This window comes from Sinocyclocheilus rhinocerous, unplaced genomic scaffold, assembly GCF_001515625.1.
Source record: "Sinocyclocheilus rhinocerous isolate Xijiao unplaced genomic scaffold, SAMN03320098_v1.1 scaffold534, whole genome shotgun sequence".
NCBI classification, from domain to species: domain Eukaryota; kingdom Metazoa; phylum Chordata; class Actinopteri; order Cypriniformes; family Cyprinidae; genus Sinocyclocheilus; species Sinocyclocheilus rhinocerous.
Genome location: NW_015646352.1, coordinates 2,114,254 through 2,142,182, shown reverse-complemented (window position 1 = coordinate 2,142,182; position 27,929 = coordinate 2,114,254). Strand labels below are relative to the sequence as shown.

The window sequence follows — 27,929 nt, the reverse complement described above, 5'->3', positions numbered from 1 at the left end:
TGTTTTGCTCAAACTTTCACCATGGCATTAGAGCTGGTACACCGTTGTGGCTTGTGAAAACACAATGACGGCGCAGTGGGTGGAAACTTACAGATTAATATTATAATGAGATCCCTTTGCAACGTCACTAGGGGAGCGAAATCAGACGCGCTCGTTTTCTCAGACGCTTGCAGAAAATCTATTTTAATCTTTTTCCGTTTCCTTGGTTGGTAGATGCACCGGGGACCTGATTATAGCACTTAAAACCTGGAAAAGTCAGATTTTCATGATATGTCACCTTTAAGAGAGAAAAGACAATAGAACAAGTAGTAGTAAGCAATACAGATAAAAACAAACAAATAAATAAATAAAGTGCGGTTTGTTGTAGCAGGGATTATGCAGCAGGACGCACGTCTCGGTTGGGGAGATGTATGACTATAGTATTGAGCTTACTGTATGTACCAAACTGCCATCACTATAAAAACCAGTGATATAGTCCTGTGATTTAGACCTGCCTGACCTAAGCTGAATTGGATAGCCAAGAATCCATTCCCAACCAATCAAAGCTGAACATGTTCCTGAACGAGAGTGGGGCTGCCAGCCTCCGGCGTAAATCTGTCGCCTCTGTAAATTTATGAGTCTATATCAATACCCACATCATCTCTCTGTAGTGCCGAGAAATAATGGTGAAAATATTGTTCTCCTCACTTGGCATCGAGATTTACAGCAAGAGAGGGAGCGAATGAGAGAGAGAGAAATAAGAAAAAGAGTAGTGAGAGAAGGGAGGGGGTAATCGGACCTTCCCCAGTGATAAAAACCCCCAGCGGGATTCTGTTCTCCGCCGCTCCACTCCTCTCACCAACAAGAACCGTGTCAACTCCGTCCCTGCTGAGGTCTCTATTTTTAATCCCTGTGCCCGAGTTGCCTGGGGCAAAACACAAAGAAGGGTCAAGTTAAAATGAGGTTTCGTGAGAACGGCCTGGAAGGGAATGTACTGAATTACCGTTGGACCTTGCTTGACATGGTGTTAATACAAGAGGCGATGGGGAAAAAAGGGGGGCAAACATGGAAAAATTTAAAAATAGATTGTACGAACATTGACGTGCCAGTATGTTAGGCATTTTGACACAAATACGCATTTAAAATGACTTAAAAAGCCTGGAGGAGTGTTCGCAAAACTCAACGATAGCTGGCTTTGAAGAGCCCACTGCTGCTATGTTTAGAAGCTCCATTCGATGACGAGCTTTGGCAATTATGGGACTGACAAAAAGTGGGCTGAAATGGAGTCTGAATGTGGCCTTTTTCCCTGCTGGCTTGATACAGCTGCATTAAATAAATAAATAACTACCGGTGAACCACTTATCGGAAAGGTCAATGTTTCCACTGGGTGCGCAAGCTTGCTCGCATCTGACCTATCGGGACAGACACGTATGACACTTGAACCTTTGTGCTTACTCATCCCAGTCCTCCCAATGTAGGTTTGTTGACTTCAATAAGCAGAAAAAGACTTTTCCTGCCAATCCCGCTGTGCCAGGATCTGATAATGTGTGCAAATTAGTCACTCATGTCGTTCGCCTTAGATATTTATATTGATGACAGGGACTATTGTGTGATTTCAAATGCCAGTGTAGTTGCTTCACAAGCCTGTAATGGAAGCCCATGGATGCCGCCTTGAAAATCCTAATAAAGCCTTTAAAAGATGCACAAACATGCCCTTTTTGGAGAAACAAAAGCTGTGTTTTTATGAAAACATGGTTTAGACACATCCTACAATATTCACCGGCTCGTTATTAGCTGTTATCTTACGTGTCTATTGTGTGATTTCTGTGCTTTGAAAGATACAATCACAATTGTGTGATTTCAAATACTAGCATAATCTCTTCACAAGCTTACTCAAAATCGAATCAAAGCTATTAAAAATTCACAAACATGCCCTTTTTGGGAAAAACAAAAGCTGTTTTTCATGAAAACATGACACATCCTATGAAGTTCACTTGCTTACCAATGGCCTATAGCGTACTATTTTCATTATTTATTAGCCTAGCTCATACTATCATCATTAGCCTGACATTTATAACCTATTAGCATTTAACTCCGTATTCATTATTTTATTAACCTAGCTCATGTTATGTTCTTTAACCTATTGCTCACAATATCTTTAATAGCTTATTAACCTTGCTCATGATATCTTCATTAGCTTATTAACATTTAGTTGCGCTATATTCAATCTTTATTAATATATTAGCCTCGTATGATATCTTCATTAGCCTGTTAGCACGTAGTCGTTAGTTGTTAGCATGCTACCTTCCTTAACCTACATCTTACGTCATTTATGTAGCTTACATCATATTCATTAGCATATTAGCCTAGCTCATGCCATGTTCTATAACCTACAGTATAGCTCACAGTTTCTTCAATAGATTATTAGCTCTGCCTGTGATATTAGAGGGTGCTGTTGTGGGCTCCATGCTATTAACCTCATTAGCATATAATCCACAACATCTTCATTTGAATATTAACCTATAGCTCATGACACCTCTATAAACCTATTAGCCTACAGCTCACACTATTCAATAATTTATTAGCACAGGACTAAAACAATCTTCACTAGATATAATACTGTTTTGTAGAATATGAGCAGTTCTGTGCGACGTCTAACTCAATGCAGTAGATTCTGTAAAAAACACTTTATCTCTGTGAATGCAAGTCATCACCTCAGCTAGGAGAGACTGTTTAGTAAACACGTTCCATCAAAGTCAATCACGACTATGACTTTTGGGACTTCTTAATGGTGTGAGTTCTCCAAGCATTTCTAAGGGAGTACGGAGGAATGCGATTTTACAGCCACCATGAAAACATGAAAAATCAAATCTTTCTGAGAAATGTAACAGACTAAATTGCTTCAGTAGAAATACATTAATGGGACAAGCGAAAATGTATTAGCTAATACACACACCAAAAAGGACAAGTGGAATGCAAGGTCTAGCACACCGACTTCAAGGATGAGCTGCTACTGTTTCTGCTAATTCACAAATTCAGAGAAGCTAAAGCAAGCAAATGTTATTCTTTGCCAAACAGACTGTGTAAGTCATTTAGCTCTCAGTTATCCTCCATTCAAAACATTTAAATGTACCACTATCAGTCACAAGAAGACGTTTGAGTACAAATCCTTAATGTCAAACAAGAGTACTGGACTACTATTAGAAAGCAAGTAAGAGAAGAAAGGAAGATTAATGCAGATAGCATTACATAATAAATAATTATTAAAAATAAATTAAACAAATGTTAAAATATATAATAGACTAGCAAAAAACATTATACTTATAAAATAATAACTTTAGATTAATTTAATTACAAAATCAGTCACAAGATGTCTTAAAAAATGTTTAGTGTCAAACCTAGCATATTGTGTAATGCTATTTAAATGCAAGTAACAGAAGAAGGAGGGATTTTCAATTATTCTTGACTTCGATTTTGTTCTGTTCCTCAAACAAAACTACTGTATGCCTTTAAAAAACATGGAATATAGTCGTACAGACTATTTTTTGGGGCATTTTTCTGGTGTTTTTTGTCCGTTTTGAAACGTGGCAGTGTAATTCTCCATCCACTGTCATTGTAAAGAGCAGCTCTGACATTCTGCCAAATATCTCCTTTCGTGTTCCATTGAAAGAAAAAATGAGGAGCTTGGAACTAGAGGTCTACACGGGTCCAAAAATTCGTACCCGAACCCGAAGAGACCCGTAAATGTGCTACACTGAACCGACCCGGACCCGTATATTATTTTGAAAGTTGGACCCGGGCCCGTGCAGAACTGAGAAATGTCAAAAATGTACTACCCGGAACCGACGCGGACCGTCAATTATCATAGGAGACTTAATTTGCTGTTGGTGAGAAATAAACTATATAGAAACTGCTGGAACAGATATAAATGATCCTTCCAACTGTGCTTCTTCCATCTTGTCCATCAGACCACCATGCTGCAAGCTATTGAGCGATACATGAAACAGGCCATTGTGGACAAAGTGCCCAGCGTCTCCAGCTCTGCTCTGGTCTCCTCACTGGTAAGATCACAAGCTAGTATTATTTTAGTGACATATACTATTATAGTATTTATCGATATTTTAAATGTACTGTATATAGTTTGAATTTACATTAGAATTTTAGTTTCTTTTTTATGTTTATTAGTTTTTTTATATTCGTTTTAGCTTTTATTTTAGTACTTTAAAAAACATTTTTAAGTTTGTCTAATTTATTTTATTTCAGTGTTTTTCATTTAAGGGAAAATATTTTTTTACGGTTTTAGTTTTTAGAAACAATAACAACATTGCTAATGACAGTTCAAAGGGTGAAGGGTGTAATTTTCATGGCGCTAGCAGCACAAAACAGTATAATATTATCCAAAACACTTTCTGTCCCATCCCCATCTGTCATTGTTAATATAAACTAATCTGTTTACCGCTTAACTGTTTATTACACTTATTCCCATGATGGATAATTCTGGATAATGAAGCTCTGTTTGTGTATCTGTTCTTCAGCACATGGTGAAGATGAGCTTTGATGTGGTCAAACGCTGGGTCAATGAAGCTCAGGAGGCGGCTTCGAGTGATAACATCATGGTGCAGGTTAGTTGTTTACATCCATTATCTGATGAGTTGATGGTCTTTCTTTCTCTAATGAAATGGGATCTTTCTCCACAGTACCATGCGCTGGGTCTTCTGTATCATCTGAGGAAGAATGACCGTCTGGCTGTGACCAAGATGCTCAACAAATTCACCAAATCTGGCCTGAAGTCTCCATTTGCTTACTGCATGATGATTCGCATTGCCAGTAAACTGCTGGAGGAGACAGAGGGAGGGTATGTGTATTGGACATCAGTTTTTTTCAGGCTCATTTAGGCAATATTAACGTTATGCAGTTGCTTATAATGTAGACTTACCTAGTCTGTCTACATGTGGTTTATCAGACACGATAGCCCGCTGTTTGACTTCATTGAGAGCTGCTTGAGGAATAAACATGTTTATGAAGTTTATGAAGCGGCCTCTGCCATCGTCCACATGCCCAAATGTACCGCCCGTGAGCTGGCTCCTGGTTAGTCTGGTTAGTCTTTCTTCTTTGCTTTCTAACCAGCACACACAACAGAGTACACTAGAATAATTTGGTCTTTCTTTCTTTCCCTTTCCATAGTTCTCCAGCTGTTTTGCAGCTCTCCCAAAGCAGCTCTGCGATATGCAGCTGTACGGACCCTTAATAAGGTTGGTTTGAATAGGATTTAGTTTGTAACTAGTTGCAGTATCCTGAACCGACCCGGACCCGTCTATTATTTTGAAAGTTGGACCCGGGCCCGTGCAGAACTGAGAAATGTCAAAAATGTACTATCCGGAACTGACGCGGACCGTCAATTATTTGAAAGATGGACCTGAACCTGGCCGGGAAGACACAGACCCGACTGGACCCGATCGGCACATATTCCACAGCAAATTGCTATTAACAAGTCGATAAACAAGTTGCGAAAATTAAACTTTTTGTCTTACCTAATGTCTTCATTCATAATATTATTTAAAAAATAATCAATAATAACTCACATCACTCATGAAAGTATCCATTATCACCGTGCGTGTGCATTAACTCCTCCCACCCTGCTTCTGATGACGTCGCTCGTGTTTTTTTAAAGCAGAAAAAGTCTCAGAGCGTGCCGAAAGAAGCCACGTACATTGGACCTTACCATCCGTAGATGAAACAGCAAGTGTAACTGGAATTTGCGGTACAGACTCTGAAATATATATCAAAGAGTGAAACTTTTAAAATTGGAGATCTCTCATATCACACACATCAAAAGGTTTAGGCTACATAATGTTTGGACCTGCATCACTGTGACCATTCAATGCAGAGCGCTTCATTTAAGACGTCCCACCCCAAGCATGTCTCTTGAATTATAAATCAAGCAGATGGTGTGCAGAATCGTCAAGGTTAGACCGTAAACAATTCAGTGCAGGCAAACCCCCAGTTCACCCCCACTGCATTTTTTTTGTTTACTGTTGGTTTTGCCGAGCAGGGATTTGCATTGATAGCAGTGTGCAACAACACACCAATGAGAGATTCTGCTGACCGGGGGCGAGACGTGCACAAAATAACTTTATTATTCTTTCATATTTGATGGGACAGATGTTCCTCAGCGTTTTTTTCCCCCTCTGGCTTATGCTATGAGTCTCAATATCAAAAGCAGCTTAGACTGAAGCACCAACATGATTGCATGGAAATATAGGAATTGCTTTGACACTGATCCAAGACGTCCTTGGCCGAATGTACATTTTTGCCTATATATAAACAATTATAAAATAATAAATGTAAATAACACAATATGTATTAATTATATATTAATTACATTATATTAATATGATATATATATATATAATATATAATTATACAAGAAGCCACGTACATTGGACCTTACTATCCGTAGATGAAACTATATTATATATATAATATATAATTATACAAGTAATTATTGCATGTTACAAAAATTTAAATATTAATATTACAAATAATATAAAAAGGAATACATTTTCATAGCAAGAAAAGAAAAATAATTGTTGAAAATAATAAAATTATAAACAATTATAAAGTACAAATGATTAATCACATCCAAAATAAAAAGTTGTTGTTTACATATGTCTGTGTACTGTGTATATTTATTATTTATATATAAATACACACATGCATGTTTATATTTAAGAAAAATATGTTTTGTTTATATATAAAACATTAGTATTTATATATATACATTTATACAGTTTGTGTATTTGTATATACATCATAAATATACACAGTACACACACATATATTATGTAAACAAAAACTTTTATTTTGGATGCGATTAATCGCAATTAATCATTTGACAGCACTAAAAATTATGTACATTTAATATGTTAAAAATAAATTAATATTAAACCTAAAATAAATTAATTTTCATGGCAAGAATAGAATTTTTGGACCGAATCATAAACAATTATACAACACATTTAAGCACATGTATAAAATAATGTAAATTTAATGTTAAATTAGATTAACATTAAAACTAAAACTAAATAAAATTTTCATGGCAAGAATAGAATTGTTGGACCAAATTATAAACAATACAATACATATAAATGCATGTATAAAATAATGTTAATGTAATATGTAAAAAAAAAAAAAAAGAATATTAAAACTAAAATAAATAAAAATGTTCATGGCAAGAATAGAATTATTGGACCTGGTGGACGATTACATTGGGCAAAAAAAAAAAGAATAAGTACCAGAATATCATAGAGATTTGTGGGTGGGTTCTTATGACTTGGGCAAGTAACTAACCAACTAGCAATTGACACTGAAACACCGGTTTTCATGTCAAGAAATGGAGGTTGAGTTGACCCATGAGCTTTGTGGTGTCCTGATTTACTCTTCCACAGTAAGCAACACAGGGCTGAGGACAGGTGTCAGGGAGAGAGACAGAGACAGCGAGACCGAGAACGAGTAAAAACCAGAAAGACTGAGAGGTAGTTAGTGAGGAAAAGAACAGAGAAAGCGAGAAAGAGAAAAAGAGAGAGGGAAAGAGAGATAGAGGAAGAGGAAGCTGTAATGAAGTGTCATAATTTACCAGTCATACTACAGATGGCAAGTCGGCTCCTTGCTGCTTTTCATTGTTCTATGCCAAAGAGCTGGTGGAGAGCAACTGTCAGTCCTTTGAAAACAGTCGTAGAGAGAGATGCATTCACTCAACCTGTTATTTCACCCACCATTATGTTCCCTTTCTAAAAAAAATTATTTCCGCTCGTCATGGCAGAAGAAATAATTGGATGTGAAAAGCATGGTCACATTTGGGTCAGAGACAGCCTTTGCCTTTCTTAAATTAAATCCAAACTGTTTGAATGTGATAAATTTCTGCCTGTCCCTTTTTCATCCCTTCTCTGTTGCTGGATATTCACATTTTTCTGAATATTGTTCATATTATCATTTTCATAAATGGTCCGTTCCTTTCACCCACAATTTCCTGAAAGGACACTTTCATGACATGAATCCTCACACCCTAAAGACATTAAGGACAACAAAATATATGTTTAACTGTTCTATTGGGAGCCATTGCTTTAAAAATATATATCTGCAGTCAGTATAACCCAGGGGTAGGCAAGTTCGGTCCTAGAGAGCCGCAGTCCTGCAGAGTTCAGCTCCAACCCTGAAAACAAAACTCACCTGCCTATAGCCTTAGTAATCCTGAAGACATTGATTAGCTTGTTCAGGTGTGTTTGATTAGGGTTGGAGCTGAACTCTGCAGGACTGCGGCTCTCTAGGACCGAACTTGCCTACCCCTGGTATAACCTATATATTTGCCTATATAATTTGGAATCTGAACATAATAAGCTCATCCTAATCAGGTAAATGCAGCTCCTAAGCTCATCAAGGCTGCATTTATTTGATCAAAAATACAGTAAAAACAGTAATATTGTAATATTTTTTACAATTTAAAAGAACTATATTCTATTTTAATATATAATCCACCATTATGTTCCCTTTCTAAAAAAAATTATTTCCGCTCGTCATGGCAGAAGAAATAATTGGATGTGAAAAGCATGGTCACATTTGGGTCAGAGACAGCCTTTGCCTTTCTTAAATTAAATCCAAACTGTTTGAATGTGATAAATTTCTGCCTGTCCCTTTTTCATCCCTTCTCTGTTGCTGGATATTCACATTTTTCTGAATATTGTTCATATTATCATTTTCATAAATGGTCCGTTCCTTTCACCCACAATTTCCTGAAAGGACACTTTCATGACATGAATCCTCACACCCTAAAGACATTAAGGACAACAAAATATATGTTTAACTGTTCTATTGGGAGCCATTGCTTTAAAAATATATATCTGCAGTCAGTATAACCCAGGGGTAGGCAAGTTCGGTCCTAGAGAGCCGCAGTCCTGCAGAGTTCAGCTCCAACCCTGAAAACAAAACTCACCTGCCTATAGCCTTAGTAATCCTGAAGACATTGATTAGCTTGTTCAGGTGTGTTTGATTAGGGTTGGAGCTGAACTCTGCAGGACTGCGGCTCTCTAGGACCGAACTTGCCTACCCCTGGTATAACCTATATATTTGCCTATATAATTTGGAATCTGAACTAAGTAAGCTCATCCTAATCAGGTAAATGCAGCTCCTAAGCTCATCAAGGCTGCATTTATTTGATCAAAAATACAGTAAAAACAGTAATATTGTAATATTTTTTACAATTTAAAAGAACTATATTCTATTTTAATATATAATTTATTACTGTGATGGCAAATTGTCACATGATCCTTCAGAAAACATTCTAATATGCTCATTTGCTGCTCAATTATCATCAATTATTATTGGTGTTTAATTATTAACCATGTATTATCTATGTTGAAAAATGTTTTTTTTTCTGCCTAATATTTTTGTGGATTGTATTGTTTTTCAGGATTTTTTGATTAATAAGTTCAAAAGAGAAGCATTTGTTTGAAATCGACAACTTTTGTATCATTATAAATGTCTTTACTGTCGTTTTTGATTTTATGAAATTTTATGAAATATTAATATAACTTAACTTCTAAATGGTAGTGTATCATGGTATGCACAAAAATATTAAGCAGCAAAAACTGATTTTAACATTGATAATAATGAGAAATGTTTCTTGAGCAGCAAATCAGCATATTAGGATGATTTCAGAAGGATCATGTGACACTGAACACTGGAGTAATGCCATCACAGGAATAAATTACTGTTTAAATTACGTTTAAATAATTTTAAAAAATTATATTACATAATATTGCTATTTTATTATTACTCAGATTTTTCATAAAACAAGTGCAGCCTTATAAGATAATTTTTTTATCTGACCTCAAACTTTTGAATGGTAGTATATAAAAGTATATAATAGGAAATTACTTTTCCAGACTTGACGGTTCTACAATTTATCACTGATTTGTTTTATGGCTTACCTGATATAAATGGGCTGGTTGAACTGTGGAAATACGTTTACATACTAGACTCAACTCTGATTTGAAAAGACAAAATAAAATCCTGTTTTCAATATTTTCTATGTCCCCTTTAAAGTCAGCCTTTGGAGAAAGAGACAGAAAAAATCTCAGATTGCACTGTAAAAAAAATGAAAAGGTTCTCCCTGGAGCAGTCATAAGTCCTTCAAGACTATAGAGCAAAAAGTTCTAAGAAAAGCTCCAGGTTGGGCTGTGTTTTTACAGATAATGAAATGGCCTGTAAAGCTAGATGATGCGCATCAGTCCTGATGGCTTCTGAGTTTCCGTTTTGAGCGTATGAGACGGCCCAGCATGAGTGTGCATATAATGGCCAGAAAACTTCACATTTCCTTTGGTTTGTTCAAGTGATAAATGTCTCCCTGTGATCAGACAAGCATAGAGAGCAGTCGTTCGCAGATGGTGCCCATAGCTACTGTCCAAAGTAAATTGACAATATCTATTTGTGTGTACCTAGGTGCCTAGTTGGTATGCATTTCTGGTTTGTTACACTGGACAGGTTCCATTCATCTCTGGCCATTAAAGCTCAGAGGCTCGAGGGGCAGGAGCTTAGAGAGCAACTGTAGCCCAAAAAATAGCAAAATTAAACAACAAAGAAGGCCACATATACTTAAATGTGTTGTGTGTTTTTTTTCAATAGTAAAATACTTTGTTCTATACAAGCTTAAAGGCTTAAGCTTAAAAATGACAGTTCTGTCATAATTTTTTCAGCCTCATGTCGTTCTAAACCTGTATGACTTTCTTCAGTGGAAACGGACTAAATGATGACAGAATTTTCTTTTTTGGGTGAACTATCCCTTTAATATGCAAAAACAACTAAGCAAGCAATTAATAGGCAGTGGTATTATGGTTATAATGGTTCAAACTAAAACAAGACATTTTCATTAACCAAAATAAAAACGTAAATGGAAGAAAAAAACCTAAAATACATTTTCATGGCCCCAAAACTAACTAAAACAAAATAAAAATAGCCACAAATTATATATATAATTTTTTTTTTTTTATGGTTTTAGTTTTAACTATAATAACCCTTCCCTGTTCATAGGTTGATTTCCCTGAAAAGTGTTAGACTCTGGTGTTATCAAAACTTTGCCCAACTTGGTAACACTGGCTCAACCAATGGCGTGAGTATCGGGGCGGAGCCATACGTTGGCCAACCAGGAAGGAAACCTGTTTGAAAAGTCATTACTTTTGCAATTTGGTGACGCTAGTGGTGCAGAAACGACCCACTCCAGCTTTAAGTCTATGATGGATAGCAGAATAAAAATAACCGTCCAATAGAATCTGTTTCAACATTAACTAGACAAATTATAAAATCTACACCAAATTACCTAGAATTTAATTTACCTTCACAGGGAGGCTGCAATTTCTTTTGCGCCACAACATCTGATAATTCTTAAGTAATCCATCTACGCCAGCCTATTTTTAATTAAACGCATTACTTACGATGAAATACAAGTCGCAAGACCGAACCTGAAACTACTGGCTTCTTTCCGCACTCGAACCGATCCATCATCCTGTTCGGGGCTCTTTGATCAGCGCATATGTTGATCTGTGTTTTTGGCTATGGGGACCTAATGAAAATGGCGAGGCAGAACCACAGGTGGACGATGCACCGGGAGCCTCGTGCTGCTGATAGTCCATCCATCATCCTTTTACACAACATCAGATTGAGCCCCTCATGCGCACTGGACCTGTCAGGATGATGGAACAGGCGCACAGCTCCAAGCAAACAGGACAGAAGTGCACAAATTCAATAAAACATAATTTTTTAGCTATTATTAACTTGATTCTTTTCTTTATGACATAAAAGCGAGATTGATTTAATTTCAGCTGCTCTCGTAGGCAAATACACACCTTGAATTGTAATTGCACAGGGCGGTTTGAAAGATTGCTGGGTTTGTGCTTGGGTGAGGTTAGATGAGAAGCTCAGCATCAGGCTACGTGTGGCTTCACACAGCAGCAAAATACAGGTGGTCGGTCCTGTTTGGAGTGCTAAATACAGGTATGTTCATTCGTAGACAGTTTGGTTATGAAAGAGAGTAACAACTGCATTCTGTGCCCAAGGTGAATCTTTTTCAAATCTTAAATTTGAAAATCAAAACTGAATTTTGAGAGCAAGCTGTGCTGTATGAACAAAACTTCAGTCAACTAGTTGTCAGATACATCTTTGACATATAAGCACAGACTTTGCATATTATTCTTTGCTGTTAAACACAAATATAAGTAACTTGTACACGCCAACCTGGTGACTAGCAAAAATGCTATTTAAACTCAAATAGACTTTCCTTTGTGCTTTTGTTTGCCAAAGACATCAAAATGTACTTGAACAAATGCACTTCTAAATGAATAAATGTACTTTCCTACTGAATCTAATTTTTGCTGTAAAAATCTACGGAGTTTGCTATCTGAATCAATTGTGAATAGATACAAATATGTATCATATATCATAAAATAATGGCAATAAAAGTTGTTTTATGGAGTTGTCTTCATGGGCTGCATGCACTAACCATGTGAGCGTTACAGTCTAATTCAAAAACAAAACGATTCTTTTTAGACAATTAAAACAGGGTTATTATAGTTATTATAACTAAATGGCTAAAATGAATAAAACTAAAGCTACAAAAACATTTGAAATAAAATAAACTTTAACTGAATTAAAATAAAATAAAACTTTTTATTTCAGCTAATTGTCAAGGAAACATTTCTCATTTTCATTTAATTATAACTTGAATGAGCTAAAATAACTAAAATTAAAACTGAAATAAAAATGTATGAAAAATATATAGACATATTTATAAAAAAATAATAATAAAAATGACAAAAACAACAAAATTACTAAAAAAAGATATAAAGAAAATGGAAAAAAATAAAACCTAATTAAAAATTTTAATAAAAACTATATTAGTATCTCAATGCTACTAAAATGACACTAATATATATAAGAGTATCATACTATTCTTTTTTACTTATATTTTAAATGTTAATATTTGACCAAAACATTTATATGGTCAACCTAAACGAGGTAATGAAAAATGTCAGAAAAAGGGGGTATCGTGCAGTCGTAGTGTGAGACAAAATAAAACAAAACACAGAACTGAACCAAACCAAGTTTTTGGCCTACTAACTGTGAGGATGAAATACAAATTAAAGTGCTTTGAGACATTTCCTACAGTTACTGGTTGCCATAGCTACAGGTATTACAAGACAATTTAAGACTCACACCTGCTAATAAATACAGCTGTCAATCCCCAACAACGACTGTGTGAATGTATCCAATCATATGCTAAAAACACAGGCTATGAAAGTCAAGGCAGTACTGTAATTACTGTCAAAAATGTCAGTTAACTGATATTTTACGCATTTGGACCAACAGAACCAATGACATACATAAAAACACTTAGACAGGGTATTGATGTCTAAATGAACACCTCAATGAGTATAGTGCTTCAGATAAACAGTAGAACCAGAAGCTCAAATTAGCTGACAGACTGAATCTATGGTGTTGTATTTCTCAGGTTTACGTCAGTTCCAGCCTGTTCGCTCGGAAAATAAGTGCAATCACACCGACAGGTCTTGACAATCTAACCTTGATTGAATTTCGCCATCCCTCTCTCGCACTAAAACACTAAAAGGACATAATTGTTAAACAACTATGTTCACCACCCATAATTTGTTAAAAATTACCGCCCTGCCTTTCGCTCTGTCCTCACATTTGACATTTACAGATGAGGCAACAGTACAAGCTTGAGAAGAAAATCAGGTGCAAATGTTGCATCAACAGACGAAATGGTCTGTAAACCGCGAACGCCTCTGGGAGAAAAGATCCATTTTGGCTGTATTTTTCCACATGAATATTAGCATGTGGACTAGCCTGTATGGTTCCGCTCCAAATCCTCTGTGACTATGTCTGACCTCAGTCGACCATACGCCCTAAAGGGACTCATTCTGTCTACAACATCAGGGACATTTCAGGAAATAAAACTTACTGGCTTGATAAAACATATACATGGTTTCTATAATGATGAGGGTGTAAGAAATGGGTTTTGATGCGTCCCACTCCCATTGAATTTTTCACAAAGTACTTTTGGGGCGAACCACGTTATCAACATGAGTATCATTGCAAGTACTAGCGGCTGTTTACCACTGTAACTAGGTAGCATCTCAAGACAAGAAGATTCTAGCTTCACTGTTTTATTCATGTTTTATTCACACTGGACTAGCCACCAAAACTTTACAAACAGACACAGCAGCACCTGCAAGAGATGCAGAGAATGTGAGCTGTTCTCCCAAGCCAATTTATTCACAGTTATGGAAAATTATCACATTATAATAAGTGTGACCAAGAGCATGCAAAGATGCACATTATATGTAATCAGTATTAGTTCACTTTCGCAATTTAATATGGATTGTGTTTATACCACAAAACTTACTGATGTCATAAATGATTCAATCTACTCATGAGTTCAGTCCACCTATGCTAAGCTAATACACTGAGCAGTTAGCTTGCAAAACATAAGCTTAAAAAAAACAAACATTGGGGCTGGGGAAAATTCCAGTTCAACACCAATGACTCCTTTAAACAAGTTCTTTTAGTGAATAAAAACATCCAATAAGCATTATAGTCTCATTTATAAAAAATGACTCTTAAGAGCAGGTTCTTTTAATGAATGATTCAAGAAGACTTAGAAATTGCTGTTTGAATCAGTCAGATCAGTCAACACAGCTATCCTTTAAGGGCTGCAATAAATTATCAATAAAACTGTTAATGAAAACAATCAACAATGAATTTAATTATTGATTATCAGCATCTGTGCATTCACAGAAAACATCTTAAAAATCCTTACAGACACGTAACTTTACAAACTATTTATTACTATTATAACTACTACTATTCAATTAATAAAAGAAGGACATAATTGATATATCAATCAATTATCAAAATAATCATTAGTGATGGAATAATTTAAATACATTCATGGACACACACACACACTTAACATGTAAAATATTATAAATGTATCATAATGTAAATATTCCATTGTTAGTTGAAACCGTTTAGTGTTTTAGTGATACAATACTTTAATAAATTATATGTAACTAACGATTATTTCAGTAAATTTACTCATTAAAGTTCTTTCAGCCAAAGGAATCACTTTGGGATTTTAAGGAGGCTCAATTTAGTGAGTGGACTGAATTTTTCATGACACCATTCACATGAGCCAAGCGGACTTGGGTGCGGTTCACTTTCACACCAACCGAACTCTGTCGACAAACAGATTCCAGTCCGCACCCTGAGAGAAAGCGGCATTCTGGGCTTTGAAACCCAAAGCAGATCTAGCAGAGGTCGCTGAGATACTGAACTAGGATCATTCTGCTTGTACTTCAATCCCTTCTGCTATTTGCTAAGTGATATTAAGCCTGATCCAAACAATTCCCCTCCTTGTGAACAGGCCCAATGCACTTTGTGTACTCAAGCTCAAGACTCATTTCTCATAAAACACCAGTTATCCCGATCACAATTTTCACCAAAATAGACAGTCTGATTCACTCGAAATAGCTTTGTATACATCTACGGATCAACACACCCTGAATCAGAACAAATAACTCAAAACACATGGCCCAGATCCGAGAGATTCTTGTTCCCAGCAACAAAGACGGACAGCATCTCAGCGATATAATAAACTATTTCAGAATCCGCACCGAGGCAGCAGCCAAAAAGCCAGATGGCAGTTGTTTGCTGTTATGCAATCACCTGTGATGCACTGGTGGGCAGCAGGCACAGAGGATCCCAAAGCAATTTATAGCAACATAATGCAGCCATTTAAACTAAAGAGATTGTTTCTGGCAAAGCAGCGGCATCAGAGCCTTCACCTCGAATAGACTTTTTATAAAGAGACAACAAGACAAGAGAGCTTTGTTTCTTTGTGCCGTCCCTGGACGTACAGATCAAATAGAACAGAGAACAAAGGGAGGACATTGATCATGGTTTGGGCACAAAAGCACACTTTAACTTAAACATGTTCAGTTACTGAAAGATCTTCAGCTCTTAATGAAAGGCTTTAATAGAGCCTACGTGCCCGTTATTAACTACAGATGCAGTCCCGTGTGTACCACAGAACACCTGCAGGGTTTTCTGGGAAGCGGTTTGGAAAGATGAATGGATTTGGGAATTAAACTTACTTAAATCTTCGTACATTTCGGCACTCCAAATAGGCTATTAGAGCGATATTTCACTACAGAAATCTTTATTCATCTTATGTTGGTCAGTGTGGCCCTCTGCAGATCACTATACTTTACTACAACATTAAAAAGTAATAGATGATGACAGATTTCCCTGAGGATTTCTGTGCATTTTGAAATCTATGTTAATAAGCTGGACAAAAATCAGTGATTAGAATCACTTATGAATATTTTACTAAGCTTTCCAAATACAAACATATGTTGTCGTTCAAAAGGTTGGGGTCAGTAAGATTTTAAGACATTTATAATTTTTTTTTTTTACCAAGGACACATTAAATTGATCAAAAGTGACAGTAAAGACATTTATAGTGACACAAAACTTATATAAATGCTGTTCTTTTGCACGTTCTATTCGTCAAAAAATCCTGAAAAAAAACTGACAAAAATATTAAGCAGCATTGATATTAAATATTTTTTAAAATGTTCATAATTGTTAAAATATTAAAAAAATGTGACTGTAGCAATGGATGCTGAAAATTCAGATTTTCCATCACTCGAATAAATGACATTTTAAATAAACTAAAATAAAAAAATGTTTTACTTGTAATAATTAAAATTTTCCTCAATATTACTGTTTTCACTGTATTTTTGATTTTAAAAAATGCAGCCTTGGTCATACAAATATATTTGTTGCAAATACATTTTTCTTTAGGAATTTTAAAAATGACAAAAAATTCATTTCTAGAAATTTGTACTTTTGAAAAGCCATTTGTTACACAACAGAACCCTTTAAAATAAACCAGTGAGGGCAGAAAAGTGACTAAAATGATGAAAAACTTCAGTGCTTGTCACCTAAAATATATATATTTTCCTTTATACGTTCATATGAAGTTACCTAAATACATAAACAAACATGGTTTTATCGCCATATCAGCATTAAATGTTGAATAAATACATAAAAATAATACAATATACATTTTTTTTTAAACCTTGCTTTTTGATTTAAAAAAACTTTCATGAACACATTACACCAATAGAAATGCATTAAATAATACTATGAAAGCATGAATAAAGCTGAACATACCCTCAGGTGGTTCTTCACGCAGGTAAGGAGGAAGTTCTTCATTGTTAGGGTCAGCAGGTGCTTCCTCGATCACCTCAGTCTCTGCACTCGGGCCCTTCAATTAACATGATTATACAGTTCACACTGTCAATACATAAAACCACACGCTACAATGCAAGCAATAACAGTCATTCCTGTTATGCAGTACATTTTCATGTTCCCAAGTCAAGTCTTATCATATATCTGATAAAATATTAAACTCACAATTTTAAAAGACCATCATATTACATTTGTTATTCTTTATACCACATCATTATTTTACCATATTAGTTATTTTTAGTAGCCATATTGGTTTTACAAGATAAATTACACACAGTCATACCTCAGTGTGAACTTTGATAATTGTTAAACAAGGACTAATGACATCATCTTGCAAGAAGTGACATCATTTTGGTGGGAAAACTGCACAAGCATAAGTATCAATACATTTAATGATTTCAGTGATGTTTTGTAATATTACTTTTATTTTTTCCACTGTAAAACATTCCATCATGTATCAAATATCAAAATTCATTTCAATTTGATACCCTCACGTAATGTAATTGTCAATCCCTCACTAAACAATTGCTTTTTAATTTGTCATCTTGTCAGGCATCCTTGTCATTGAGTAAAATAAATCAAGCATGAATTAGATTTTTAAAAAGTTAAGATGTTTGGGCACATTTATGAAATGCAAATTTATATGAATATGTATTCAGATTACAAACAAAACACTTATTTCTGCAAAGTTATAGAGAGCAAAAGATACTGCATAGCAGGAATGATCCAATTACAACAATAATCAAATCATCGTAATCATAATCTCTTCCCTGTTACAGCCTCTGATACAGCTAAAATCATAAACTTTATGGCTGCAAAAATAAAAAAGTAAAATCGCATAACAGACAGTGTATTTTGCACTATTTATCATGCTGATGAAATATTTTATCTAGGCATCGACTTATTGTCAGCTGCCTATCTATTTATCAGAGCGAGATAACACAACATCCATCCAATTTTACCGCATTTAATGCCACAGTATCAAAAAGGCCCGTATGTAACTATAACTATTCAACCGTTTGTGTTCGTGCAGAATCAGGTAAGAACAGGTTTGGCTTTATACTGTCAGCAAAACAAACCAAATCCTCCACTCACCTTCATTACTGAGGCTATTAATACAGCCGTGCTTTAAAAAGCGCGTCTCTGCACTTCAATATTGATGGACGCGCAGGACTATAGAATGGAAATAGCGCTTAATACGAAATAAATACAGCGTTTGCTATGTTTTTCATGCGAATTTAAGCGGAAGTGACGTCGGGATGTTTACGGAATTTGGGGATGACGTTGAGCTGTTGGTCGATAGGGGGCAGCAGTGCGTTAATTATACTCACTGACAATGACTCTTGGAACTGCAGTTACTAAGGTATTTTGACAGAATGTATCACAGTAAGTGTTTCATTAGGGACTTAAACTACATTTTTATGCCCGACTTCTTTCTTAGAAAAAAAAGAATCGTGACATATATTTGGATGCCATATTTGGCCTTTTTGTGTTTCTCAAAATCAAACTTAAGGCAATCATTGCAAAACAGAGCAAATAAATACGGTATTTACATAAATGTTTTTATGGTTTAAGGCTTCATTTTGTGTAGTTTTGTAAGGTTTACAACACCACAGATATTTAGGGGAGCATTTATGTTTAGACCTAAATTACTTTGTAAAAGATTAGTGTCACAATACACATCATTATTATTAGTAGTATTTATTTATTAGCCTATATATTTTTTTATTATTATCAAATGCATGTCGCATATTAGCTACACTTCTTTATTTATGTTTTAAACGTTTGCCTTACAGTCCTGTGTTTTATGAGCAGGTGGGATTGTGGTGATTCATAGCGGATGATTAGGCTACAGTGACATTAATGACAGGTTTCTCACCTTTTATGTCTCCACTGTCAGTCCTGTCAAACTATCTCTTACTTGCTGCTAAATAATGTATCACCTCATCAAAAAGAAGACTAGAGGTGAAACGGGGGTGGTTTTAGGTTTTATTGGCTGGAAGTCAAATTGATGTGAATCTAGGCCAGAGTTCAATGGACAAGGCATTAAGCTTTGCCGTTTAAACGGTGTTAAGAAATGTTGTGGAAAGAGGGCATAAATGGGCTTGACCTGTTTAGCAATTATTAATAATGCTACATAAATGTTTTTATGGTTTAAGGCTTCATTTTGTGTAGTTTTGTAAGGTTTACAACACCACAGATATTTAGGGGAGCATTTATGTTTAGACCTAAATTACTTTGTAAAAGATTAGTGTCACAATACACATCATTATTATTAGTAGTATTTATTTATTAGCCTATATATTTTTTTATTATTATCAAATGCATGTCGCATATTAGCTACACTTCTTTATTTATGTTTTAAACGTTTGCCTTACAGTCCTGTGTTTTATGAGCAGGTGGGATTGTGGTGATTCATAGCGGATGATTAGGCTACAGTGACATTAATGACAGGTTTCTCACCTTTTATGTCTCCACTGTCAGTCCTGTCAAACTATCTCTTACTTGCTGCTAAATAATGTATCACCTCATCAAAAAGAAGACTAGAGGTGAAACGGGGGTGGTTTTAGGTTTTATTGGCTGGAAGTAAAATTGATGTGAATCTAGGCCAGAGTTCAATGGACAAGGCATTAAGCTTTGCTGTTTAAACGGTGTTAAGAAATGTTGTGGAAAGAGGGCATAAATGGGCTTGACCTGTTTAGCAATTATTAAATTATAATGCTACTCTTACCATATGGCACATTTTTCCAGTCATTAAATTTTTTTTTACTGTACTATACTACTACTATATTTGAAGTCTTTGTTGACCTATTGATCAAATAATAAATTGTAATGCTACTCTCAGCATATGGCATATATTTTTCCAAATATTAAAAATTATATTTTTCTTGTTTTTTCTTAATGCTACTATATTTGAAGTGGACCTGTTTAGCAAATATTAAACTGTAACTACTCTTAATATATGGCATATGGAATTTATTTATTTATTTACAACAATGCATATTCTTTACTGGTCAAGCATTTAAAGCATCCTATCCTAATAATTTATTAATTATTCATGACATCAACAGTCAATGTAAAATACATCAATTCTCTCTTTCTCTGTCCTTGTGATTATGCAGATTATTTATTTATATATTTGATTATTTTAAATATTTATTTATTTACAAGTATGCATATTCTATGTAGGTCAAGTATTTAAAGTATCCTAATAATTTATTAATTTATTCATGACATCAACAGTAAAGTCAAAAAGGTCCTGTAAGGACAGCTGCTTGAGATAGAGGAAAGGTAAGACTGGTGAGAATGGTTTGGTCCTTTAAAGCCCCCAGTGAAACCATATGTTTTAGGAGGTCATGGATTAACTTAACTAGTCACGCAAAACATTTTCTGACACTGGTGTAATTGAGTATGTTGGCCTGCTGATCTAATCAACTATGACTTCATGAATAATCAATCATTTAAAAGAATTAATGAATCATTTAGAAAGACTCTGAGAGGTGAGAAGTATTAGCTTGATTTTTAGTACATGAAAGTTTCAGGGCTGTGTCAAGGTATAGATGAGCAAATCTCACAAAGGATATTAAAACATGTATGGGTCATGTCATATCTCACTCCAAAACCAAATTATGTAATGCAACAAAAATAATAATAATATGTGATAATAATATGTGAAGTAAGTTGTATAAAAAAGTATTTATTTATTAATTGATTGTAATATAATATAATATAATATAATATAATATAATATAATAAGGATTTGGAGTATTTATTTATTTATTAAGAACATATACATATACATGTACATACATACATATGTATATATTATTTATTTATTTATTTACATTATTTTAACAAGACCTCATCTCACTATAATGGGGCCTAATTAATAAAAAGTTTGAGACCTGCATGGCTCATCTTTCTCTAACAGGTAAGTTATTAGATGTATCATATATTAGATCAGGAACTTTCACCGTGAAGATTCTGCATGTCAGATCAAAGAGCAAATGAGATTTAGGCCTTCTAAAAATACCAGTGTGTTCATAGTAAGACAACACGTTTCAAGTTTTAAGTGGATTTACATCAGTTTTAGCACGGCACGTTCGCCTCAGTTATTGTGACCATTTTCATATGATCAGCATTGTGAGTTTTGGACAAAGACTGTGTTTCAGTATGGGTCCAATTCAAAGCGATGAAGATAAGGAAGTGGAGCTATCAGACATCCAGCCTCTTTATACCAAATTCATGAGAGAGTGCCCAAGTGGAGCCCTGCATCTTCATGAATTCCGCAAGATCTTCGGAGTTCAGAGCACATCAGAACATGAGGCTTTGTACATGGAAACCCTCTTCAAATCTTTTGACACAAACAGGGTAAGCGTAAGAGTTGAAAAGGTCAACTATTTTTTACATAATTTCTTCTAAAATGTTCAAATTCAAGTTTCTCATTTCCTTATAAATTGAGTGCTGATTGCGAAGCAGCAATTTCTATGCATAATCTGTGATTAGTTGCATGTGTGATCAGCTAATCGGCTGGAAATCATTCATGTTTCTTTGCAGGATGATGTTATAGACTTTATGGAATTTGTAGCAGCCATCCACCTGGTTCTGAGAGGCAAACTGGAAGACAGATTGAAATGGTCTTTTAAAGTTTATGACAGAGATGACAATGGAAAGTTGGACAGGCAAGAGGTCAAACGTGTTATAAAGGTTCGAGTGATCTTGAGTCTCACCATTCTCATCTTTTTATTCCCTCTTCTAATGGGTTTCTTGCTTTTTGCTTCTAGATAATTTGCCAATTTAAGAAAAACCACATCAACATGACACCCAGTGACATTTGCGACAGGATATTCGAACTTTTGGATGAAAACAAAGATGGTAAGTGCCTCTTTTTCCTTTCTCAAATAAATAGTTAAAGACTAAACATGTAATATCTTGGCGTAAACAGCTAAAGGTATATATATTGCCAAAGACACAGACCAACACACCCATAAAAGCTTGTTAAACATTTAATTTCAAGACATAGGCTTTCACTTTTCAAGGAAGGCTTTCCACTAGATGTTGCAACATGTCTGTAGGGATTTGCTTCCATTGGAGAGCATCAGTGAGGTCAGGGGCTAATGCTGGGTGATGGGGGTCTGGATAACAGACAGCCTTCCAGTTCATCCCAAAGCTGTTTAGTGGGATTCTGGTCTGGGCTTTGTGAAGGCCAGTCAAGGTCTTCCACACCAAACTCAGTATATATCTTTTCTTTAATTTATTTGTGTCATTATTAAGATCTGTCTTTACTGGAATTAAAGGGCTTTCCACATTTTGACCATAATGTATAAAACAGCAAAGCCAGAAGATGGGCTGACCTGTTAGATTGTTGTATATTAATCAAATGACCTTTAACCTTCTTATCTTCAACTATGTGTACTTCATTTATTTGCTTAAATCTATCTATCTATCTATCTATCTATCTATCTATTTATAAAAATGTTCACACAAATTATGACTATCCAACCGTTGTGATGTTTTTTCCACCAAAGAGAATTTTTTTGATCATTTCTATTTTTTTTTTTTAATCATTTTGAAATTTAGCAAAAAAAGTGTTAAAATATTGTTTAATTGTGTACATTTAGGATTAGTAAAACTTGCTATAATAAGATATCTACTATTTTATTCCATAAACATTTAATTTGTCATTCACATCACTGTAATTTCCATCACAGAAAACACACAATAAATAATTTAAGATGTGTTGGAAATAATGTTTTTTGTTGATTGAGAAAAATGTGTGAAATCTCCTGCGATGTATGTAGATATCAGATACTCTTTTGGACACTAATAGACAACCTAAATAAACTCATGGGTGTATCAAAAGGATGTTTACTTTCTAAAAATCCACAGGACCACATCAATGAATAAACAGCCTTACATAATGATCCCGTGTGTCACAGCCTAAATATGTGTAGGCTTAGACTGTTGCTAAATTAAGCCTGTCGGTGGTCAGGGAGAGAGAGGCGTGGGGGCTGATGAAAGAATTCCTTAAAGACTCTTCCTCTTCCTCTTCACCAACAGGTCAAATATCCCTGTCAGAGTTCATGGAAGGGGCAAAAAAAGATGCCTGGATTATGGACCTCTTAAAACTGGACACTAATGCACGTGGCTGGTTCAGGGAAAACTGGGGGGAAAAAACATGAGTTTTCAATAAGGTCAAGGCCCATGGGCCAAAACCTGCTTGACCTTTTAAAATCTTTCAAATGTTGAGGGCTGCAAATGGGAGAGACCTGGTATGGAGGTCAGAAAATATTTGCCTTCTGTCACAAGCGACGTACGTGCCTCACCACTGAGCACATTGATGTTCAAACAGTCCGCATGTGTAAAAGCGGCTCACATTTTCTTCTTTGTCTGGTGCTGATACTGACATTTAAATACCCAAAAATCACATTAAGAGCATGAATCGTGTGCTTATAGAGGGAGCTTTAACCATGTTCTGCAGTTAGTTTTACTATTTAACCCATTTGTATCCTTTGTAATTAAGAAGCATATATATATTTTTTTTTTATTTCACAATTATGTTATTTTCAGACTATTCAAGCCTACGCAGGCCTAGTAATATTATACTACATGAATTAATATTATTATCAAAATTAATTTTTATATATTATACATTATTTATTTGTCTTTACAGTGAATCTGTAATCTTTCTGTTTAACCCAATTTTATGTCAAAAGTCACTTATATTTCGCTTGTATTATTACAGTGCTGATTTTTATACCATAAAATATACAGTGTGTCTATGTTATTTATTTATGTTCATACAGTACATCTGTAATTTTACAATTGAACCCAATTCATTTTTATTTAAGAAACAAAGTTTTCACTTATTTCACAATTATGCTATAATCAGATTATAACAATACAATAATACATAAATTATTATTTATATTATTAAAATGAATTATTATATAATATTAATACAGTGGTGATCATTTCATATACTATGTGTCTATTTTATTTGTTTGTTTATTTGTTTAACTAATAACTTGCAACTTTTAATGCCAATGGAGCATTCTTCCATTTTTGTGTTTTTTATATTTATATCTTAAAGGTGCTATGTGTACGGTTTTCAATGTAAAATGCTTTCCCAATGTGCAGCATATAAACTATATGCAAATGAGTGTTGTCCGATTCTGTGATATTTTGAACAATGAGTGCTTTTACATGCAGGATCTTACACCGATTATTCCCTACAGCATGTACGGTCATTGTTATGATCACCAGCTGGAGTGCCCTTGAGAACCACCAGGGGGCACTCCACCTCAGACTGTTGTCACACTCTCACAGACTACATTCCCCATAATCCTTTGCCTGGACTCAACACTGATTGCGTTCACCTCTGTCTCGTTACCTCATCAGTCTCACCCTATAAAATCCTGGTTTACTCATTCATTGCGAAGTCTTGTATGTTTAATGATACACTTCAATTCTGAGCCCTGGTTTCCTGTGTCTTTATTATTTTTTTTGTAGTCCTAGATTTCCCTGTTGTTCATACCATGTTGCTTTATTGTCTGGATTGCCTGCACAGTGTTTTGACCCATTGTCTGTTACACGGATTATGATTCTGAATTACCTTTCAATAAAGAGCTGCATTTGGATCCTCAGCCTTCGTGTCTCTGTGTAATTACGTAACAGGAGACTTCGCCACCATGGATCCAGCAGAGGAGATCTTATTCCTGCGTCAAGGGGCCAGCACCACTGAGGATTACACTGGTCGGTTCTGTGCTCTGTTTAACTGTTTTAACTGGAAGGATGCAGTGTTGAAAGACTTGTACTGCTTTGGCTTAAATGATCTTCCTTCACTGTTGGGGTCAAGGAGGACCATTCCCCCAAATATTTTTTGGGAGGTTGCACCACACATCAAGCTCCAGTGGCCATGGAGCTTGTCATATCACAGTCACCACCATGTCCAGTTTTAATGGTTGCTAGTCCTGTATCTTCCAGTATACCTTCCAGTCCAGTTATTGCCAGCCCAGTACTTCTCCATACGATGGCCGCCATGCCAGAACATCCAGCCGTTATGGATGTCACGCCACAGTCTTCAGCTGTCACGGACGCCACTCCAGTGTTCCCAGTCATTAACGTGGCATTTGATGACACCCAGGCATTCCACAGGCGTTTGAGGCTGGCTTCCAGTTTGGCGGACCCACCGTTGGTTTTGGCCAGAGCAGCTGGCATTCCAAGGGCCTCAGCACTGGCTGTCACAGAGGCTGTTCCCCTATCCTCAGTGCTTTCAGTAATGGCGGTCGCCATTTTGTGTGTTTGGGCTGCAACTGCTCTACTACTCCTCCAGAGCCCACTCCAGTCCACGAGTCCGCTCCAGAGCCCGCTCTAATCCATGAGTCCACTCCAGAGCTCTCAAGCCTTAGAGATCAGTCCTGTGTTGATGCCGGCCTGTGAGCTCCCTGCCCTGGCAGAGGAGGCTCTCTGCCTGTCCTGTCACGGCAGAGGAGGCCGTCCCTGAACTCTCTGCCTGTCCTGTCAAGGCCAAGGAGGCCATTCCTTAACTCTCTGCTTGCCTTGTTACGGCCAAAGATGCCGTAACAGGAAAATACTGTCTTCCTGTCCTGTTATGGCCACAGAGGCTGATGTTAACCTTTGTGCTCTCTATTTCAGTCCCGCCTGAGCCATCTTGGTGGTCACCTGCACCATCAGCTCCGCTGAAGGGGTTCTCCGCTCCATCTGCTCCACCGTGGGGGTCTTCTGACCCATCTGATCTGCTGTGGTGGTCATCTGCTCTGCTGTGGGGATCTTTGGTCCCTTCTGCTCTGCTGCGGTGCTCTTCAGTTCTTCCCTGGATTCCTACTCTGCCGGCTCTGACCTGGTGGTCTTCTCCAGGTCCACCTCCAGCACATGGACCTAGCCCCCCATCCCTCCCCCTGTTCCGCCTCTGCTCCACCTCCCTCCTGGTCTATTCTTGTTGAGAAGCGTCTGGAAGCCGCTTCTTAGGAGGGGGGCTATGTTATGATCACCAGCTGGAGTGCCCTTGAGAACCACCAGGGGGCACTCCACCCCACACTGTCACTCTCACAGACTACATTCCCCATAATCCTTTGCCCAGACTCATCACTGATTGCATTCACCTGTAAAAGTCTGGTTTATTCACTCATTCATTGCAAAGTATTGTATGTTTATTGTTGCACTGCAATTCTGAGCCCTTGCTCCCTGGTTTCCTGTGTCTTTGTTTTGATATTTTGTCTAGTCCTGGATTTCCCTGTTTTCCTGTTGTTCCTGTCCTGTTGCTTTATTGTCTGGATTGCTTGCAGTGTTTTGACCCATTGCCTGTTACACAGATTGTGATTCTGAGTTAATCTTCAATAAAGAGCTGCATTTGCATCCTCAGCCTTCGTGTGTCTGTGCAGTTACATAACAGTCATGTAGACACTTAAGTGTTCTTTTATCAGGTAAATGCCATAAAATGCTTATTCAATGTGCAAATGTCTTGTGTGCATTGAGCAGCTCAACTTAGTGTTATTGACCATCTTTTTTTTTAGTGGAATAAAGTGCTTGAATGCCCAAAGCTCATTATACAGCATCTGTGCATGAATAAGAGCTGTAATCAAACAAATTCTGCAGAAAACCCAGCCTGGAGCCAGAAGTGCATTTATAATTCATGTCTGCATGAGTTCACACATAGTAAGTTTACAGGAAATGTGACACACAGGCCACTCATGCATGTGCATGCATCATTTATGCACAGAATTAAACCTTATTTTTCTATGATTTATTGACCTAAATTGGAAGCCAGATTTACTCCAGCATGGTGCCTCCCAGTATGCCATGTGTTTACAGATGGTGCTTAGCAATGAACTATTCTTAACAGTGACATAATTCAAACTATGTTATTTTTTTTACCCTTAAGCCTAAATGGAGCTCATCCTCTGGCCGAACCACAATTAACCCCTATAAATTATCTAGGTACGACCTTTTAGGGACCTTATGAGAAACTGCATTCGTCAAATTAATTTCTAATTAATTTAATATGTAATTCATTTATTTTCCTCACTTGATTTCTCTGTGATGAACAGTTAACACACTTAACTAACTGGTGCCAGATTAGCATGTTCCAGAATCGATTGCTCACTATACTTTTAAAGCCATTGGGCAAAATATCATATTTTTGGTCTGGAAATGTTAGAGAAATCCAAACAATGCAGTTTCATGCACTTTTCTGGGTTTTTGTTAGTCTGTCTGACTACAGGTTGGCAGATCATGCACTGTTACTAGGGCTGTCACGATTATGAAATTTGGCTGACGATTAATTGTCTAAAAAATAGTCACGGTTATTGCGATTAATTGTCTGTTTTAGAGCTTTGGCGATTATGCCGCTTATCACGATTAATTGTCTGTTTTTATGGCTTTCATTATATAATTGTGATTAATTTAAGGGTTCAGTAAATAATTATGGTGTTATCTTTTAATCTTTTTGAGTTATTATTTTGCAGTGTAAGATTATATAGAGTATTTCAAATTCTAAGAATTGGCCAATATCGATCCAACACCAGCGCTATTTTTTTCTACAA

At 36.1% G+C, this 27,929-nt stretch overlaps 2 protein-coding genes across 2 annotated transcripts in view; one reads left to right on the top strand and one right to left on the bottom strand.

Moving 5' to 3' along the window:
- LOC107707502 (transmembrane protein 263-B-like) overlaps positions 1 to 18,639 on the bottom strand; it is a 28,477-nt gene extending 9,838 nt beyond the window's left edge. The window contains exons 1-2 of the mRNA XM_016511554.1: positions 18,460 to 18,639; positions 17,287 to 17,380 (exon numbers count right to left, since the gene is read on the bottom strand). Of these exons, the coding sequence (XP_016367040.1) occupies positions 17,287 to 17,380; positions 18,460 to 18,465 (100 nt within the window). The 5' untranslated portion in view covers positions 18,466 to 18,639. The remainder of the gene's footprint in view (positions 1 to 17,286; positions 17,381 to 18,459) is intronic.
- A 2,869-nt stretch (positions 18,640 to 21,508) lies between these two features.
- On the top strand, positions 21,509 to 23,546 carry LOC107707433 (guanylyl cyclase-activating protein 2-like). The gene is made up of 4 exons (XM_016511430.1): positions 21,509 to 21,735; positions 21,922 to 22,071; positions 22,149 to 22,239; positions 23,425 to 23,546. The coding sequence occupies exons 1-4, from the start codon at positions 21,538 to 21,540 to the stop codon at positions 23,544 to 23,546; spliced, it is 561 nt and encodes a 186-aa protein (XP_016366916.1). The 5' UTR covers positions 21,509 to 21,537.
- Positions 23,547 to 27,929: the final 4,383 nt, after the last annotated feature.

Bases quoted from the DNA above. Each gene is read 5' to 3' on its own strand.
- LOC107707433 (XM_016511430.1), top strand. From the start codon at position 21,538: ATGGGTCCAATTCAAAGCGATGAAGATAAGGAAGTGGAGCTATCAGAC. The intron at 21,736-21,921 runs GTAAGCGTAAGA...GTTTCTTTGCAG, and splicing joins AATCTTTTGACACAAACAGG to GATGATGTTATAGACTTTAT. The intron at 22,072-22,148 runs GTTCGAGTGATC...TTTTGCTTCTAG, and splicing joins AGGTCAAACGTGTTATAAAG to ATAATTTGCCAATTTAAGAA.